General features: G+C 35.0%; 2 protein-coding genes across 3 annotated transcripts; one reads left to right on the top strand and one right to left on the bottom strand.

Moving 5' to 3' along the window:
• The first annotated feature begins 4,728 nt into the window (after nt 1-4,728).
• On the top strand, nt 4,729-6,491 carry LOC128882433 (U11/U12 small nuclear ribonucleoprotein 48 kDa protein-like). 2 transcript variants are annotated; one of them, XM_054134030.1, is made up of 5 exons: nt 4,729-4,966; nt 5,027-5,195; nt 5,295-5,357; nt 5,588-5,732; nt 5,842-6,491. In XM_054134030.1, exons 1-5 carry the CDS (start codon nt 4,835-4,837, stop codon nt 6,413-6,415), a joined length of 1,083 nt encoding a protein of 360 aa, XP_053990005.1. In that variant the 5' UTR covers nt 4,729-4,834; the 3' UTR covers nt 6,416-6,491. The 2 variants fall into 2 exon arrangements, with proteins under 2 accessions (XP_053990005.1, XP_053990006.1); XM_054134031.1 differs by having other exon boundaries at nt 4,825-4,966; nt 5,043-5,195.
• Nucleotides 6,492-8,892: 2,401 nt separating this feature from the next.
• On the bottom strand, nt 8,893-9,768 carry LOC128882434 (uncharacterized). Its single transcript, XM_054134032.1, has 2 exons — nt 9,401-9,768; nt 8,893-9,311 (listed from the first exon to the last, which is right to left on the bottom strand). The coding sequence occupies exons 1-2, from the start codon at nt 9,626-9,628 to the stop codon at nt 9,159-9,161; spliced, it is 381 nt and encodes a 126-aa protein (XP_053990007.1). The 5' UTR covers nt 9,629-9,768; the 3' UTR covers nt 8,893-9,158.
• Nucleotides 9,769-18,080: the final 8,312 nt, after the last annotated feature.

Genomic DNA, 18,080 nt, shown 5'->3' with positions numbered 1-18,080 from the left:
ATCTTTTATTTTTCTATGATTACTCTTTAAGTCCTCCACTTTTTCAAATACATGGCGTAATTTTTTTACTTTTTTGAAGTTTTTTATGGGGTTTTCACTTCTTTTTACAAAGATAATTTGTATAGTGAATGACTTCAAGTAATAGAAAATGGGAGATCAGTTTGAATCCTTTAAGGTTTCAAAAGTACGCGGAACGCATTGCAGGAAGTCTCATTGCAAGAAATTTATTAAAGAAAAAATGTAATCACTTTTATGAGTAACATTTAAATGCAACAAGACTTTCTGTCATGTGTCGTGGGTACTTTTGAGAAATTAAAGGACTAACTCTGACCTCTCTTTTTCTATATTATTGTAATACAATAAATTATCTATTACAAATAGTGGATCTCTGTTCATTTTCTCATTATTTAAATTTCTTGCAACAAAACTTTCTGCCATGCATTGTCTGTACTTTTGAAAATTCTAAGGACTGAAACTGATATTGCAAGACGATTAATTGTGCGTTACAAATAGTGGATTTCTTTTTTCATTTCTCACTTTATCTTTAACTTTTGAATTTCTTGTGTTACATTCGGCCCTGCCGGTGCCCCTTTTCATCGACCTCGCATTGCACATAGTTAGATCAGATACTTTTAGGAATGCGCTTGAAAAACGATTCGGAAACCGTTTCTCGGGAACCGAATCGTGCGATCTGTGAATCAGCGAAATAGGCGTCAGCGCTCAACGCCAGCACATCCGCTGAACTTGGGTCCCCTCCCGATTTCAACGGATGCCGAAGCGAAGGTTCTCGAACGCGGCTCGTGCCATGCGCGGATCAGCTAATACATAAACCCGTGGACACGCCCCACGGTGCTCTTTTTTTATTCCGCTGTCAGTACGTCCTCATCGTGGTGATTACCGATATCTTGTAGTCGCGGACAGGTTAACTTCACGCGATGTCGTTACCTACGAAAGTCCGACGTATAATCGGTTAAGATCACATCGAACCTTTATCGTTAATCGAACACGCACTCAGCGTCGCGCTTTGGTCGTCAAATACTAAATTATTGTAGTCACGGATAGAGTAATCGTACGCGCGCCGCGTCGTTGCCGAGGAAAGTCCGTTGTTAATTAGTAGAGACCCGTGTCGCGAGTGATAGTTCCCGACAAACAGATCCTTGCAACAGCACAGCCCTGGGACCACAACAGATAGCTGGTACAACCAAACTGTAAGACCGACAAGCGGTAACGTACCTACGTAATTGTATACTTGATTTTCCAAAACCGATATTGTAATATAAACTCGTTATTTTGTAACAATACATATTTATATGCTAAACCTTGAAAACAATCATTGCAATCCCGAATTGCTCTTTCCCGTTAGCGAATACAGTTAAGGTGAGCTTTAGCTCTTTAATTGAAGACGAAGATCCCAAGAAAGAGTCACAGATAAGCTGGGACGTAACACTTGCAACAAGACTTCTGCCACGCGTTTTGTGTACTTCTGAACTTTATTCGATTACAATAAATTATGCGTTACAAATACTTGATTTCTTTTTTTCATTTCTCGCTTCATCTTTAACATTTAAATTTCTTGCAGTGAGACATCCTGCCATGCATTCTGTATACTTTTGGAAACTTAAAGAACTGAAGCTGGTCTCCTTCCTATATCTGGCTTCAGACACATTATGTATATTGTAGACTCTACACTTACTATAATAAAAGACAAATGTATTTTTATTTTAAGCTCTACATTAATTTGCAAGTAAAATAAGGTTTGTATGTGTTATTTACAAATAAAATTAATGTCATATGAATAACGCACAATTTATTATATTACAATACCAGATTCAGTCCCTTAAGTTTTCAAAAGCACACAGAACGCAAGGCAGAAAGTCTTGTTGTAACAAACTTAAATGTTAAAAATGAAGTATGAAATGAAAAAAGAGGTCTACACTATTTCTAACCCACAATTTATTATATTGTAATACCAGTTTCAGTCTTTTATGTTTCCAAAGTACACACAACGCATCGCAAAATGTCTTGTTGCTAGAAATTGAAATGTTAAACATGAAATGAGAAATAAAGAAAGAGATCCACTATTGGTAACGCACAATTTATTGTATTATAATTCTAGTTTCAGTCCTTTAAGTTTTCAAAAGTACCCACAATGCATTTCAGAAAGTCTTGTTGCAAGAAACCAAATGTCACAAATCCAAACTGACAGTTACAGGTTAGAAATGAACGAGCGGCATGAGTGACAGCCATATTACAATTCCGACCGACGAGCCTTGCCGACTGATTCCGAGAGTCGACGAATCGACGAATGGCCTTAGCTCCTATTGGCTAAGTGTTGACGAAAAAAATAAGAATCAGAATCAGAATCAGAAGAAAAATCTACAATTTCTGACCGATTCATGACATGATATTACGATATCTCAGTTGTACATAGACCGATTTTATTGATTTTAGTTTTATTAGAAAGCTTATGGACGCCGAAAGGAGTAAAAATTATACAAGTACCAAGAAATGATCAATTCTGGGCAACACAGATGGAGGAAAAACTCAAGAAGTTTTATGAGGACTCCATGTTGCCAGAGATCGTAGATAGCAGATTTAATCGACACCAGCCGATTAGAGAACCTCCGTATGTAAAAAAGGAGAATCTACGAGTACAAAATGAAGTACGTATAATGCACCGGCGAGTGCATTGAGCGCATGCGAACAGCTGAATAACAATGTACAAATCCACCGACGAGTGCACTGAGCGCATGCAAACAGCTAAATAACAATGTAGAAGTCCACCGACGAGTGCATTGAGCGCATGCGAACAGCTGAATAACAATGTACAAGTCCACCGACGAGTGCATTGAGCGCATAGGAGAAGCTGTGGAAGAAACAATGTAACAAACTTTAAGTACAGATATATGTAAAATGTGAGTTTGCAGAGTGAAGAGGACCGTCTATGACGGGGGTGGTGGTGGGACTCTTCAAACTCTCCTAATAATTTTTACTTGCAGCTATTCTTTCAGTTCAATGGGAAATGATACGTATAAAAGTGTAAGTATGACACTTATACTTTTGTTATGGAAATAATTGGATTAATTGAAAACAATCTTCAGTTTTTCATTCATCTAGAAATTTGCTTCAGTTATTTCCACTGGCTAGTATCGAAGGCGAAAACCAAGCTGTATGAAACAAGAAAAGAAAGCAAGTATTTGAAATGCTTGGATACAGATAAGTAACTAACATACACACATTTACAGTCTTATTGTATAAAAATTGATTACAATTCATTCTAATTTTTTCTGACAGGTTCTATGACCAGAAACTACAATTGAAAGGGGTCAGCAACACTGCAACAAAATATTTATCAGAGATAGGAAACACTCGTAATGGGTTCTCCAGGATATGTAGGTATTAGTTTTTACATTCAATTAGTATAAACTCAGAAAGTAATTTGTATTAAACTTCTTTATTTTTACAGATGAAACCAAAGTGTACAGCATGATACTTCAAGACATGTATTCGTCGTCCGATGGAAATAATTGTATTAATTGAAAATCACCATATATGCGTAAAGGAAAGAAAGTAAGTCTTTGCAATGCATGCATGCTAATATATAACTAACACATATATATTAATATGTTTATTGCATACTGAGTTATTACAACTTGTTCTAACTTTTTACCACAGGTTCTACAACCAGTAACTGCAATCGAAAGGGGTCAGTGCCATTGCAACAAAATATTTCTCAGAAATAGTCAACACTAGTAATGGAGTCTTCAAAAAATGTAGGTATTGATCTTTACATTCAAGTGGGAAAGTACTTGTTATTCACATCTATGAATTTATTTGAATTCATGTATATGTAATGAAACATGTACATTTACATGTTTATTGCACGCAGATTGATTGTAAATCATTCTAACTTATTATTGTAGGTTCTATGACAATAAAGGGGTCCATTGCAAGAAATATTTAGGAGAAATAGGAAACTAATAGTGGATTCATCAGGAAGTGTAGGTATCAGTTTTTACATTAAAGTAGTATAAATTCAAAAAGTACGTATTGCTAAACTTATTTATTCTTACAGATGAAACTAAGGTGTACAGCGTGACAGTTCAAGAGATACGGTATCGTCTCAACCTAATTTTATACATAATATTTGTTCAATAACTGCTTTCTACATAGGACGTTTAATAATCTTATAATAAGTTTATAGCATTCTTGTTTGTTGTAGTATTTTGTTAATAAAAAAAGGTTTGTACTTTACAGGTCAGAATTTAAATCCCTTTTTGTCAGTGTTTCAATATCAATTTGCTATTTATGTATTAATCTACCCCAACCTAACCGTCTTAATTTTCATGTAAAAAATGTGTAAACTAAGAAACTTTATTTTCTGGGGATTTCCCCTCATTTATTTTTCCTTCTCGCTAATAAAGAAATGTCTAATGTAACAAATTTCATTTTCTTGGAATATCCTGTCACCTATTTTTCCTTTCCATTCATAATTCTTTATTGCAACTATTGTAACGTAAACACATTTCGAACAATTAAAATGTACAATTAACTTTTTACGCTTGCACTATCAACGTACTCAAAATTACTACGCTAAGCATTCAGAATCCCTCAAGGGAAGAAGTATACAGTATATGTTGTTGAGAAGAAACTATACTGTATGGCAATAACAAGCAGCTTCATCTAGTTTTCCTCCGCTGCCGCATATCTAATGGTAATATTATTTCTATGCAGAGAGTAGCTGCTGTAATACCGACCTGCCGAATCGGAGAGGTCACGTGCCGTGTCTAAGTAGGATTCAATCGTACGCAACGGCTTGCAACGATAAGCAGAAATGTTGAATTGTACGTCGATTCAACGCGAAGGTCAATGTCAAAATTTAAACGATTTTACGGAAGAAGTTCATCAAGATATTATGAATATTACTTCTGCCTTAGGTTGGACAGTAGAGAGTATAGAAACTGACGTAAGTTAGTCGATAGCTCTCAAATCTACATACATAAATAACATGTATTTATTTTACTAGAATGATAATCGTTTAGTATGTCCATATAATTCGTCTCATCGAATTGGGAAAGAAATGCTTGACCAGCATTTAGAGTTTTGCCAGTGGAAGGAAGAGGGTTATGCTGAATTCGATGTACCATTGTCCGAACCAATGTTACCTTTAAGCTCTCCTTTCTCCATGAAGCTAGGTAAGCACTATATAGATTCACAACTAAATTTTAGTTTAAACAAGTATTTGTTGATCTAGTGTTTGATATTATATTTATCATACATTTTTTCAATTGCAGATGCATCGCTACAAAATAGTATTTTACAAGAAGCAAAGGAAAAGGACCCAACCATGAAAGTTGGTTAGTGTAGTAAAACAAAACTTAAAAAATTATCTTTACATGTTTTAAAGTGCTTAATTTTTTCCAGAAAGTTATGAATGTTGTACTTGGCACAAGCTCTATATATCCTTTTTCATGTCCTTTGCTGAATATTTAAATAATATAAGATACCCACTGTATGTTTCCTCACTTAACTTGTATTTATAATGTATATCTCCTTTCAAAACACAATTTCTTAACACTGATGATAGGTTCGGGTGAGCGATTAATTCCAAGAACATCTGATAGAATCTTCACAGATTTCACTAGCGACGAGAAGAAAGTATTATATGAATATGTTGTTTCTAATACAGTTAAAATAGACATTGGACACGATATTACCGACGATCGCAATCTGTAAGTTTATATAAGTAATATTTATTTCCGTTTACCTTACCAAGCTAGTTGATGGTTAAGCTGCTATCGAATTCATACAATTTTATAAAAAATTCGTACTTTGTTCCAGAAAATCTGATGATAAGGAGGATAGGAAGTTATCTTTCTTAGAGTTACTCGTACAAGAACGTAATTTAAAAAGACGTAGAGCTAAACATAGAGGTGTTCATACAAATAAAAAATCAAATACAGAAATTCTTCGAGAGGTCATAAATCAGCAAATGGAGTTATACACCCAAGTACCAGAAGTGCATGCAACTTGTGGTACTAAAACTGTAGATATTGTAAACGTTCCAAGATCGAATCGACATCCTGATGAAGCAATACTAGATTCATCCCTATCATTTAACGAATCTCCGTCAAAGTATCGTCATTTTCAAGATTCAGAGGATTATCATGGAAATTCTAATTCTCGATATAATCACACATACGAGCGTACTGAAGCAACGTACGCTTCTTGCTCCAAAGATCGAGAAAAACGAGAAAGATGTTCACGAACTACAACAGAATCGTGGAAAGCGAAAAAACACCACAAACGACGAAGATCTCATTCGAGAGAACAAAGTTATAACAGAGGCAATATAAAATCTCGTAAAACTGAAAAATCAATTAACGGCGCCAGTTACTTTAGACGAAATCATTAGAACAATCGTGAAATACTAATATGCATGTCAAATAATTATTAAGAACTATGTACAAATAAGATTAATATGATGTATCTTCACGTGTATATTTTTTACCTTGACATACAAAACCTACAAATAACTCTGTTAGAGTGTCTTAATGGAATTATTTAAACGAAAAATTGTCTCTTTAATAACAAATAGTGTTCATTTAAACAATTAAAATCAGTAAATTTTAAAATAGTCGTTATTTTATTAAATGTTCAAAATGACAGCTGCTGACTTTTAAATACATTAATTCTTTTTACAAAATTTATATGAACATACTTGTACATCATTTTATTAAATGATGTACAAGGAGAACGAATTCTAGTTTTCATATCTTTCGATGTAGGGGAGTAGTGACTATTACCAGGGCCCCCAAGCTCTACTCTTGTGAACGTAAAGTCAAGGCCGGTGTGGGGGGGGGGGGGGCATCGCAGTCCGGTGTAGATTAGTAAAGCTGCTATATATTGTAGTTTAACAATCTTTACAATCTAGCTACAGATTCATCGTTTGATATTATTACCTTGTCTTCTTTTCTTAAAAATTTTAAACTCTGAAGGGGCGCCACGATAATCTTGGGCGGGGCGCCAATATTGCTACAACCGGCCCTGTGTGAAGTCAGTGTCATTCCTTTACGTGCCATTGAGTTCATATTTTGTGTCAGTGATGCCAGATTTGGCTCCCAGTCGTGCATAGAGATGGCGAAATATTCCTTATATCTTGGCGCATGACACTGTAAGGCCCGATTTTGGAAAAAGTGTTTGTAAACAAATTTATTCTATAAGAAAAAAAGAAACCATACTTTTATTATTTATAAAGTTTCAAGACCGAAATTGCAAAATCGGGCGTTAGAGTGGCATGCGGAGTGATGTAGAAAATATTTTAGAAAAAGAATCGTGAGAAAATATTTCTTCGTCGCTTCAAAAAACTTGATGAGCTTCGTTTCTGTGAAATCTTGATGATTTGTATGGCAATATGGCTGCCTCGCTGTCGCGCTTTCCGTTGTGGCGCTGTCGTCGTCTGTTCTGTTGTTACTATATCGTCAGTCTACACACGGTTTTCCACGTGGTTTAGACCAGGGATGGCCAACTGTTTATGCCCCCGGACCGAATTGGAAAAAAAATATTTTCACTGGCCGAATGAAATATTAAAATTGAAAAATGTGAAGGAAAACACTTATTTCTTTATGTAAACAAAATATTATTATGAAATTTGTTTACGAATAATTGTTAGTTAAGCAATACATTTATTTCTAATCGAAATGAATTAAATTAACGTTTCCTATATAAATAGGAGAATGATACAAAAACAGAGTAAAATTGGAATTTTTGTACCTTTACTCAATTGTTCCTAACTACGGTATTTATCCATAGATTTTATTCGACAAAAGCTTGCTTTCTTCATAAAAGTGCGATCTATGCGTAAACAATAAGAAACTGGACATAATTTGACAGTTACTAATTTTGCATGGCAATGGAAGAAATTTTTGTGTTCTAATTTAGCCGAAGAAATTGAAGGTTTCTCATATGTGTTGGCCCGTCACACTTGAACTATTGAACCGATTGGAAAACAATGTCAAACGCACTTGTTGGAAATTCGATTACCTTTGATATGGCAACTTGCGCGACCCAATCGGACGTTTCTAATACGATATATGGCCTAAAATGTGAAGGTGTCTCAAAAATAATCGAAAAAAAATTCAAAAATTTGTATAAAAAAAACCTATCCATAGAAAAGTTTTGAACGGTGTTTTGCCGCTGCACAGCCATTGCTCGCTATGTTTCGGTCAGTCAAGGCCGTCGCTACGGGATTCGCCTAATCGGCGCCACGCGCTATCGGTTTTTGTATTACATTTACATGTTCCAGATAAGTAATTCTTCATTTTTAATATTTCATTTATACTGGAACTCAATAAAACGGAGACAATTTTCCACTGTCTAAATTTTGATCATTAATTTCCTGTTTTTGTATCTTCAATTATTCGACTTTTGTTAATTTGGTATTGTGCAAACTTTATTTAAATCTAACTTGAATTATTTAACAATTAATTCAATCTATAATTGCATATTTTGTTGTTAATTTTAAATGAAAACTGCTACCTGACTAATTTCTCTTTAGAGCAGAGTTTAGCCCCCAAACACTAACTTAAATAAAAAAAGATTAAAGCGCGTGGCGACGATTATGCAGAACGCATGACGACGGCCCTGATTCACCGATATAAAACGAGCGAAACCTGCGCGCCGGCAAACAGAATTCGTGCGTTCTAAATTAATATTTTCTGGATCTGTACGAACTAGAAAACGTTACAACATTCGCGGCGGGTGGTTTTCTCTTCACAAATGTTTGCAGAAACCTATAATGCATAGTAAATTCGACCTAGGTGAATAACTTTTCATTAAAATATAAAAGTATTTCGTGAAAAGTACTCGCGTTGGCAACTTTTTGAACTTCGGCGTTCATTTACAGGCATTCAAAAAAGCAGATAATTCTGAAGGAATATGTCTTCAGATTTGTATTTAGGACGAGGAACACTATTAGAATTACCTAGTGGATATCGCGGAATTTAAAAAAAGTTTAAATTTGTTGGACATTGTAATCTGTATACTAAGGGAGCCGCGGGTCTAAAAAGTTAGGGAACTTCTGGACTAGGGTGTATATGGGAAACACAAATTAAGATAATATACACTTGATGATATTACCCATATTTTATTTTATTTTTTTAAAAACTTTGCGTTATATAAATATATTTATTTATCGGCCCCTGTCGTCTCTCTTGTTGCGTTCTCGCGAGTGGAGGCCGCGTTAGTAGTACATCTCTTGCCGCGGTCCTTCTGCGGCGTCTATTTTGCCGCTGCCGCCGCCGCCTGTTACTCTGAAATTAGTATGACGGAATATATTATTTTTAAGTACGAATAAAAAATTATTGACATAATTTTGATTAACGATTATTTTTAAACGTACCACATTCTTGCATTGCGGCTGCTCCATGGCCGCCGCGAAAGTTGGCGGTGGCGGCGAGGGCTGCTGGACGGCCGCCGCGAAAACAGGTGGTGGCGGCGGGGGTTCGGTCATGCCCGCCGCGGAGACTGGTGATGGCGGCGGGGCCTGTGGTATGCCCACGACAAATAGTGGGGGTGGCAGCGGGGGCTGCGGCATACCGAGCGTGAAATATCGCGGTGGTGGTGCCATTAGAAATGTCACTCCATACTGTTGTCCATATCTGGTATACTGGTTATCCCAGAAGGACAACCTATCAATGCCGTACGTAACTGTTGGAAAAAGAAATAAAGATTAATATAAAGTTTTTACAATACTTTTCAATTACTATAAATAAGTAATCATACCTTCCTCCAGGCTGCTCATTCTGTAATAAAACAAAAAAGAATATTAAATTGTATACTATATAGATATTCAAACAAAGTTTCAATTATTTAATAACATACGCACGCGAAGTGTGCACCGAATTCTTTAATCAGAATTTTTTCTTATGTAAAGAAGGATATGTAGAACAATCTCTGAAAGTAGGAACGCGCAACTCTCTCTTGTCTTCGAGAAATAAATATTAAAAAATATCTAAATTTCGATTGACGAGTGTCGACCGTACCCGTGTTGGGGATGTCATAGAAACATCGTGGCGCAGTCGGTGGAGTGTCAGGTTGCGAAGTGAATATTTTGCCCTGGACGCGGTTCGCTCCCGGTAGGAGACACTTATTATTTTACGTTTTGATATGGAAACTACCTTTCTATTGTATACAGATTATTTTAATAAAATATCGTGTAATTTTTATATTTTTTATTGCATTGAAAAGGGAGTCAGGATGTGGAGAAGAGTTTCTACAAGCTTTTATAAACATTATTTACAGCGTAATCACCATTTGCCCTACTCTAAGAATAAAAATGTAAAATTTACGCTGTGAATAATTTTTATAAAAGCTTGTAAAAACTCTTCCCCACATCCTGACTCCCTTTTCAATGCGATAAAAAACATACAAATTACACGATATTTTATTAAAATAATCTGTATACAATAGAAAGGTAGTTTCCATATCAAAACAAAAAATAATAAGTGTCTCCTACCGGGATCAAACCGCGTCCAGGGCAAAATATTAACTTCACAACTTGACACTCCACCCACATTTAAACATTTATTTTTCGAAAACGAGAGAGAGTTGCGCGTTCCAACTTTCACAGATTGTTCTACATACGTTTCTATACACAGGAAAAACTTCTGATTACAGAATTCGGTGCACACTTCGCGATGTCTTGTCAGTATCCTTAAATAATTACCTTCAATATTCAATGTCACTTTGCTAAACTGTTCACGATTTGACGTTTTCGACAGAAGTGACGTACGATCCTGACGGCGTTCGCGACGACACCTCCAGGTCCCTTTTGGCCAGCCCCCTTGAAGCCCGGGTGGGGGGCATGCCTGCGTTTGAGGATCCTCGAAGACTTGTCGATGCCCCGAAATTTCCTTTACGATCGAAGGAACCGTTACTTCTAATACTTCTAACTGATTATTCATTAAATAATTTTGTACTAATTTGCTACGATGAGAACTACACACAACTTTATACAACTTCACACCACATACGATTGTGGGTATTTCTGCTTAAGGGGTTAGTCGCAGTCAGGAAGAGGAAAAACGACATTTCTTTGTGATTTTTTTTTAGTTATTAAATAATAATTTGCATTAGTAGCAATTAAGTATATTACAAAGCATGTTTTAAAGAACTAAAAAACATTTTTTGTTTTAAGAAACGTTTAATTTATATCGTCATAACAGCCGATGACGTAGACGATGATTTAAAAACGTAAGTTTGCGGTGAGCAAGATTTCTCTACACTGGTTTACCTGAAAAAAAAACAAAGGTAGATTTCAAAAATAGATTAGTCTAGCGGGTCCCTGAACGAAGGATTTTGGAAAAAATTAATTTAAAACAAGACGGCCTACATTTAAAGTTGATTTTCAATTTTTTCACTAAAATTAAGCGATTCAATACAGGATAAAAAAAAAAGTATACAAGAAAATAAAAAATCCTTCGTTCAGGGACCCGTTAGTCTAATATATTTTCTAAATGTACCTTTAGTTTTGTTTCCAGGTGCGCCAGTTTGAAGAAATTTTGCTCACCGCAAAGAAAGAAACGAGACAAACACATCGGCAAACTTCAGGTTTATTCGAAGCCTAGGGTTTTGCCCATCCCTGATTGAAATACGTTCAAATATCAACATTAAAGACTACAACATATTCGTTAAAATCTGAGATGCTACTCCAAAAAATGTCCGATTTCCTTCGCAATAACGCTACATACCCTAAATACCCTTTGTACCTGGGTGCAGTTATTCATCGGTGAACTCAAAAAAAGAAGGAATTATTGGTTCGAAACAAGCCGGTTTATTAGCGTATAGGATGCCAGCTTACGGCGCGTTTGTGTACCTGCGTGCAATAAACCGAATTTGGGGATATTAGTTATTAAGTTATTGTCTTCTGCAGAGGTTTGTCAATTCTAAGAGACCATCTAGAACACGACTTTCCGATACCCTGGCTGAAACTAAAGTAGACAATTGCTTATTTCTAAACGAAAAGGTGTTTCTTTTCGATTACACGTCGTCCAACTAACTCTCGTCCTCTCCTTGCGCTCGTTTACATATTATCACACACATACTTCCTTCTCACTCGTTCCTTTCTCACAAAAAAAAAATGAAAAATATAAAGAATAAAGGAAATATACTACACCCTAACGCTAAAAGCACAGGTATAGATTTCTGATTGCGTATTGTTTGTTTTGTCTTACTATGTGACTGTGCACCGTGTATAAAATATTGTAGAGGCGAAACGGCTAGTCGTAGTCGCGTAGACTGCTAAAACTGTTGTCCAAAGAACTCCAAACGACTAAATGACTTTACTATTCTGAGTTCGAAAGAAAGTTAACCGGGAAAATAAGTTGATTGGTACGTCCATGTCATAAACGATCCGTCGAGGATTTCTACCGTCCCGCATCGGACAGAACATATACATACCAAACACGATATAATATCGATTAATTTAAGATTTTTCTGCTGCGTAACAGCGTGATATGTAGAATTTATATTATACGAATAATTAAAATTAATCGATATTATATAGTGTTTGGTACCATTTTCATCAGTATAACATCAGGAATTCAGTAGTGCAATTTGTTTCTTTAACTTTTATAAAATACAACAAAAAGTGAACATATCATGACAAACATTTCACACTTTATTGCTCGGACCCTTTGAGGTCCGTCGCGTCGTGGGTTAAAATCGGCACACGTGCGCTTTGGATGGTTCAACCCTTGGTTTATGGCTTTCAGTGATCACCCAATTTCACTTCATATGCATCGTATTATTATGGGAGTTACGCCGATGGATTCCTTGTGTATTGATTCCTTGATGTATCTAGAATGTCATTCTCAATAGACATAATTGAAAAGTCAGTTAACCATTCTTGATTCATTGTAGAACGTAAATAGTTCTTAATAATTTTGAATTTGGAAAAACGCCTTTCTCCGGAAGTTAGCGAAACAGGCAAATCTAAATATGTTAAGTTCACCACTGAATGGCAGTAAATTCAAAGATTTTTTACAATTTCAGATAACTGTACTATAACATACAAAATACCGACAATCGAGACGGTAAAAATAACATACGAATGTAGGCTGAAAAGTACAAATAAAAAAGCACTTTAAAAAAGAACTTTATTCCTGGCACGTGCCTAAAACCAAAGAGGGATCAATGACATCGATGCATTCTTGTCATTATTTTCTCCTCGCTTATATAAACATAGGAGAAGAGACCCTGGCCTACTCAAGGCCACGATCTACCTCAACAGTCAATGGATAAGCCGAGCTATAAGGTAAGACAGGGAAAGGAGTAGGAGAAACGAGCCATCTCGTTCATACGCGTATTCATAAGGAGGGGCGTGAGGCAAAGGCGGAGAGTTTTTCAACCGGACGAACCGCATCCGCGATTCGGAACATAACAGAATGCACCCCCTTGTTTCAAAAATGAAATGATTTTTAATCGTAATAGTCCGATTTATGCGATGTAAGATATCATTTTAATCGGGAGAACACCAAGAACCCAATGGCACCACGTTCACGTTGATACGATGAAGAATAAAGAATTTGGTTTTATGAAAAATTGATGAGTCGATCGCCCGTTGATACCGAGACTATCGAGCGAACCCAGGTAGGCGCTCGGCGCAGAACAAAAGATACGGACAGTCAATCGTAAAATGATGTACTGCTGTACATAAAATGTTTATATTTTTCATCAGATTGTCGCGAAAATAGTATCAATGGATTCCTTATGCTTTCCCGATAAAAATGATATCAAACACCACATAATCGCGGTAATAACCTTGTACCAAATGTGAAAGGTTGCATCGTGAAACGTTCCGGCATACGACAGATAGTATCGTCTATGCCATAGACTCTATGGGACGTTTTAGAATTTCGTTCGTTTTTCAAACTTTATGCACGCCTGTGCAATACATGGGTCTCAGTTAGCGAAAGTGCCGCCTTTCGCTGGGTTTACGGCACAGGCCATGCTGTTATAACCTGAGTCCTACAAACTCCGTAATAGTGTTGCCCCTACCATTGACCTCTGTCTTTCAAAGAGTCTGTTTCTTTTTAACACAACATAAGAACATCGGGTGTCCCGGCTCTGGACAACTAGTTCCCATCGATCAGTCGCATCGTTCGGATGCAAAGAAAGTATTGTATTTTTGCAATGTGGACGCCTCTTGGAATAAAGTACTTGATTGTTGAGCGCGATGATACATTTTGGAAAGACACAATGTTACCATCGTTACAGCGATTCTACGAGGACTGCTTGGTTCCCGAAATAATAGATAGTAGAGTTGTTAGAAGCATGCCAATTCGGGAACCGCAGTACATCATTGAAGCGCAAGAAGCGGCCAAAAGCAGGAAAATTGTATCGAATAATTAATAGCTATGTAGAAATACGTAAAAAATTGATAGTATTAATATTTATTTTGATGGAGTTTTAGTGGGTATTCCTCTCCTTCTGAGGGGCGAGCCCATGTTGCATGCTTGTAATAAACTTCTGCATGTAACATTTCATGAATGCTAAGATTGTTTTTGTTAATATTTATTTTGGTGGAGTTTTAGTGGGTATTCCTCTCCTTCTGAGGGGCGAGCCCCACACTACCCCCTCCGTTTGAGGGGGTGTGCGTAAATGCATTTCTTCACGTATAAAAAAAAAAAACAAAAAAAAAGAAAGAAGGGGGAGGGAGAGAGGGAACATTATAATAAAAACGGAAATTTTGTCCAGCAAAAAAAACGACAAACATTTGAAGATAAATATTGTTCACTTTCCTCTGCATCAAACGGTACTGTCCAGGAGAAACTGTTTTTTTTCAGCTGAAGAGGGATCCAGGTATTGTCACCGAATTCTTAACATCGGACAAGCGACAAGCGTCCAGGAACAAACCCCCGTACTCTTTCTTCTCCGAGCAGGCGTCTAACGATGAGACTCTTATAGATTATTAATTTTAAGTGTATGTTATACTTGTATTTGATTTTTACATTAAAATTATTTTGGAATATGGGGAATTGTTAAAAGATAACACGCTAAAATACATATGTATAAGAAAATGATGATAAAATGATTGTTATACAAAATGATCTAATATGCAAGAAAGAATTGACAAATATCAGGGAAGTATAAATTATTTATTGTATTACATATCGTTCTGCGCTTGCGTTTGTTCAGTGTATCATACTTCTCATTTTATAAAATAAAAATAATAACAGGAAAGATTAGATTTTACATTTACTATTGTTATATTTGATTATTAATAACAGCATACATTTTCAAATTCGTAATAAATTGATATATTAAATATTAGTATTGTAGTATGCGACAAAAAGTATGTATAAGAAAGTCGAGTATGTAAAATTGGCAAGGAGCGACTCTCTTTCGTTTCCGAAAAATAAATATTAAAAAATATCTAAATTTCGATTGACGAGTGTCAATCGAACAAGTGTTAGAGAAGAGGTGTACTAGAAACAGCGTTATAAACTACAAATTATAGCTAAAATTAGCAACCCTAAACTGGAACTTCAACATGAGCTTTTAATAACCAACAAGAAAATAAATATATAGGAATTTTAATAAAAAAAGATAATATTATATAAATAAATATAAATTTATATATATTTAAATTATCATTATTTAACCTTATTCCTAATATAAAAAATACATTTGTATTAAAAAATATAATAATATAAAAAATAAATATTACTAAAGGTAAAGAAAAAAATAATGTGTAAAATATAAAATAATATCTCGATATTAATCGTATAATTTCTAATCCTCGATAAACAATAATTATAAATGTCAAAATTAATCTTACTCCATAATAAAAATAAAAGTTTATTAAATCTAAAGATAGAAAAATTATCGATAAAACTATTAATAAAACATTAAATAATAAAATATTTTCATATAAATTTAAATTTAAAATATAGATATATTGCTTATTTTCCATTATTAAATTTATATTTATAGATGTAATATAGAATTCTAGTACTTCGCAAAGCATTTATTACAATCATTTACAATTATCGTAAAGGTGCATTTTACTACTACACTTTTACCATTTATTCTCTTTCAATAAGACTTATATTTCATTATGCGTATGCTTTTGTCTATCTTATTACGTTCATACTAGCTATACCTACTTTTTTCATCATCACAAAACACAATTTTTTCAATCTATTGTAATCAATCCAAGTTAGTTTACACGTACATAATGTTTTTACCAATTTCTATATACATATACACACTTACTTAAAAGAAAAATGTATGACCGCGGGCATTTTTTAAACTTACTACGATACTGAACCATTATGAAAAGCTTCTTAGACTACTAGCGTAACAACCGCAGCAGAGACGACAGCAGCGCTGCAGTGGACAGCGTGATAGCGGAGCAACCATATTGCCATACAAATCATCAAGATTTCACAGCAACGAAGCTCATCAAGTTTTTTGAAGCGAAGAAGCAATATTTTCTCACGATTCTTTTTCTAAAATATTCTTTATATCACTCCGCATGCCACTCTAACGCCCGATTTTGCAATTTCACCTTTAAAATATGATAAAAATATGTTTTTAAGGAACAAATTTTTTTTTGCAAATTTTCGAAACAAACTATTGATAGGTCGATAGATTTACTTCCCCTGATTACAAAATGCATAATCATTATGTGTTTGTTTTCATTATTGTGAAAGATTCTTGCAAGATTCAAGCTATCCGAAAGAAACCAAGTAACTTGAATTTTTCAAGCTACCCGAATAGAATCGAGCGGTCCGAAAAAATCAAGCGGCCCGAAAGAACCGGGCAACTCGAATGGTTTCAAGCTTTTCCGAGTACACATGTTAGTCCGCCGCCGGGCAACAATGGTACCATAAAAAAGACGTAGCAAACTAGACCCAAAGAAGCTCGATTCTCCGTATTTCTTATCGGATCTTAACGGATGTATTACCAATCGATTCCTTATGTTATCCCGATGAAAATGGTACCAGACACGATACAATTCGGATTATTTAGAAGGAAATTATACGGAAAAAATGATTTGTACGCTTTTTGCCTATATTCGTTAAAAATAGTCCGATTTACATAGTGTTTAGTAGCGTTTTCATCAGGAAAACGTAAGGAATCCAACGGCGTTACTCCCGTAATAATACGATGCATATGAAGTGGAATCGGGTGATTACTGAAAGCCATAAACCAAGAGTGGAACCATCTAAAGCGCACGTGTGCCGACTTTAACCCACGACGGACCTCAAAGGGTCCGACCAATAAAGTGTGAAATGTTTGTCATGATATGTTCACTTTTTGTTGTGTTTTATAAAAGTTAAAGAAACAAATTGCACTACTGAATTCCTGGTGTTACACTGACGAAAATGGTACCAAACATGATATAATATCGATTAATTTTAATAATTCGTGTAATGTAAATTCTGCATATCACGCTGTTACACAGTAGAAAAATCTTAAAATTTTAACCGAGATATCGGGGACATACTCATACAAATAATAATTCTTCGATAAAACCTTCTTATTTTAGACTTTTCTCTAATTAAATTTTTGCCGACGTATTTGTGAGATTTTTCTGATTTCAATGATACAACATGAAATGAAATGAAATGAAATGAAATGAAATGAAATGAAAGGAAATTAACAGAAATACTATCATGTTCATAATAATCTGAATGAATGACAAAACTTTCATGTTTTAAACAATTATCTGGCAGAAAATAGGCAACGAACGTATATATTGTATCCTGTTTATTGGACCAATGATAATTTTGTATTGTATCTTGCATAATAAATGAATAATTTTCGTCAAAATCTCTGACGACAACAAACTCAACGGGATTTAAACTTCCTTTTGAATATTTCAAATAACTACTTCGATTTTTTGCTATGAAATCATGGACTTGCAATTGCAACATTTTGTTTTCTAATTCATTAAGAAATGCTGGTATTGAATATTCTATAGGCTCTAAATTAGATCTATCGGTACTTGTCCATTTATTGCATGAAATAGGTACAATCGAATGATTTTCAAATATACCTTGCAATTGTTT

This window comes from Hylaeus volcanicus, unplaced genomic scaffold (genome assembly GCF_026283585.1).
Source record: "Hylaeus volcanicus isolate JK05 unplaced genomic scaffold, UHH_iyHylVolc1.0_haploid 11711, whole genome shotgun sequence".
In the NCBI taxonomy this organism is placed as follows: domain Eukaryota; kingdom Metazoa; phylum Arthropoda; class Insecta; order Hymenoptera; family Colletidae; genus Hylaeus; species Hylaeus volcanicus.
The sequence above is the reverse complement of the archived record's forward strand: the minus strand, read 5'-3'. Positions and strand labels throughout refer to the sequence as shown.

Bases quoted from the DNA above. Each gene is read 5' to 3' on its own strand.
- LOC128882433 (XM_054134030.1), top strand. From the start codon at position 4,835: ATGTTGAATTGTACGTCGATTCAACGCGAAGGTCAATGTCAAAATTTA. The intron at 5,196-5,294 runs GTAAGCACTATA...TTTCAATTGCAG, and splicing joins TCCTTTCTCCATGAAGCTAG to ATGCATCGCTACAAAATAGT. The intron at 5,358-5,587 runs GTTAGTGTAGTA...CACTGATGATAG, and splicing joins GGACCCAACCATGAAAGTTG to GTTCGGGTGAGCGATTAATT.
- LOC128882434 (XM_054134032.1), bottom strand. From the start codon at position 9,628: ATGGCACCACCACCGCGATATTTCACGCTCGGTATGCCGCAGCCCCCG. The intron at 9,312-9,400 runs GTACGTTTAAAA...TACTAATTTCAG, and splicing joins AGCCGCAATGCAAGAATGTG to AGTAACAGGCGGCGGCGGCA.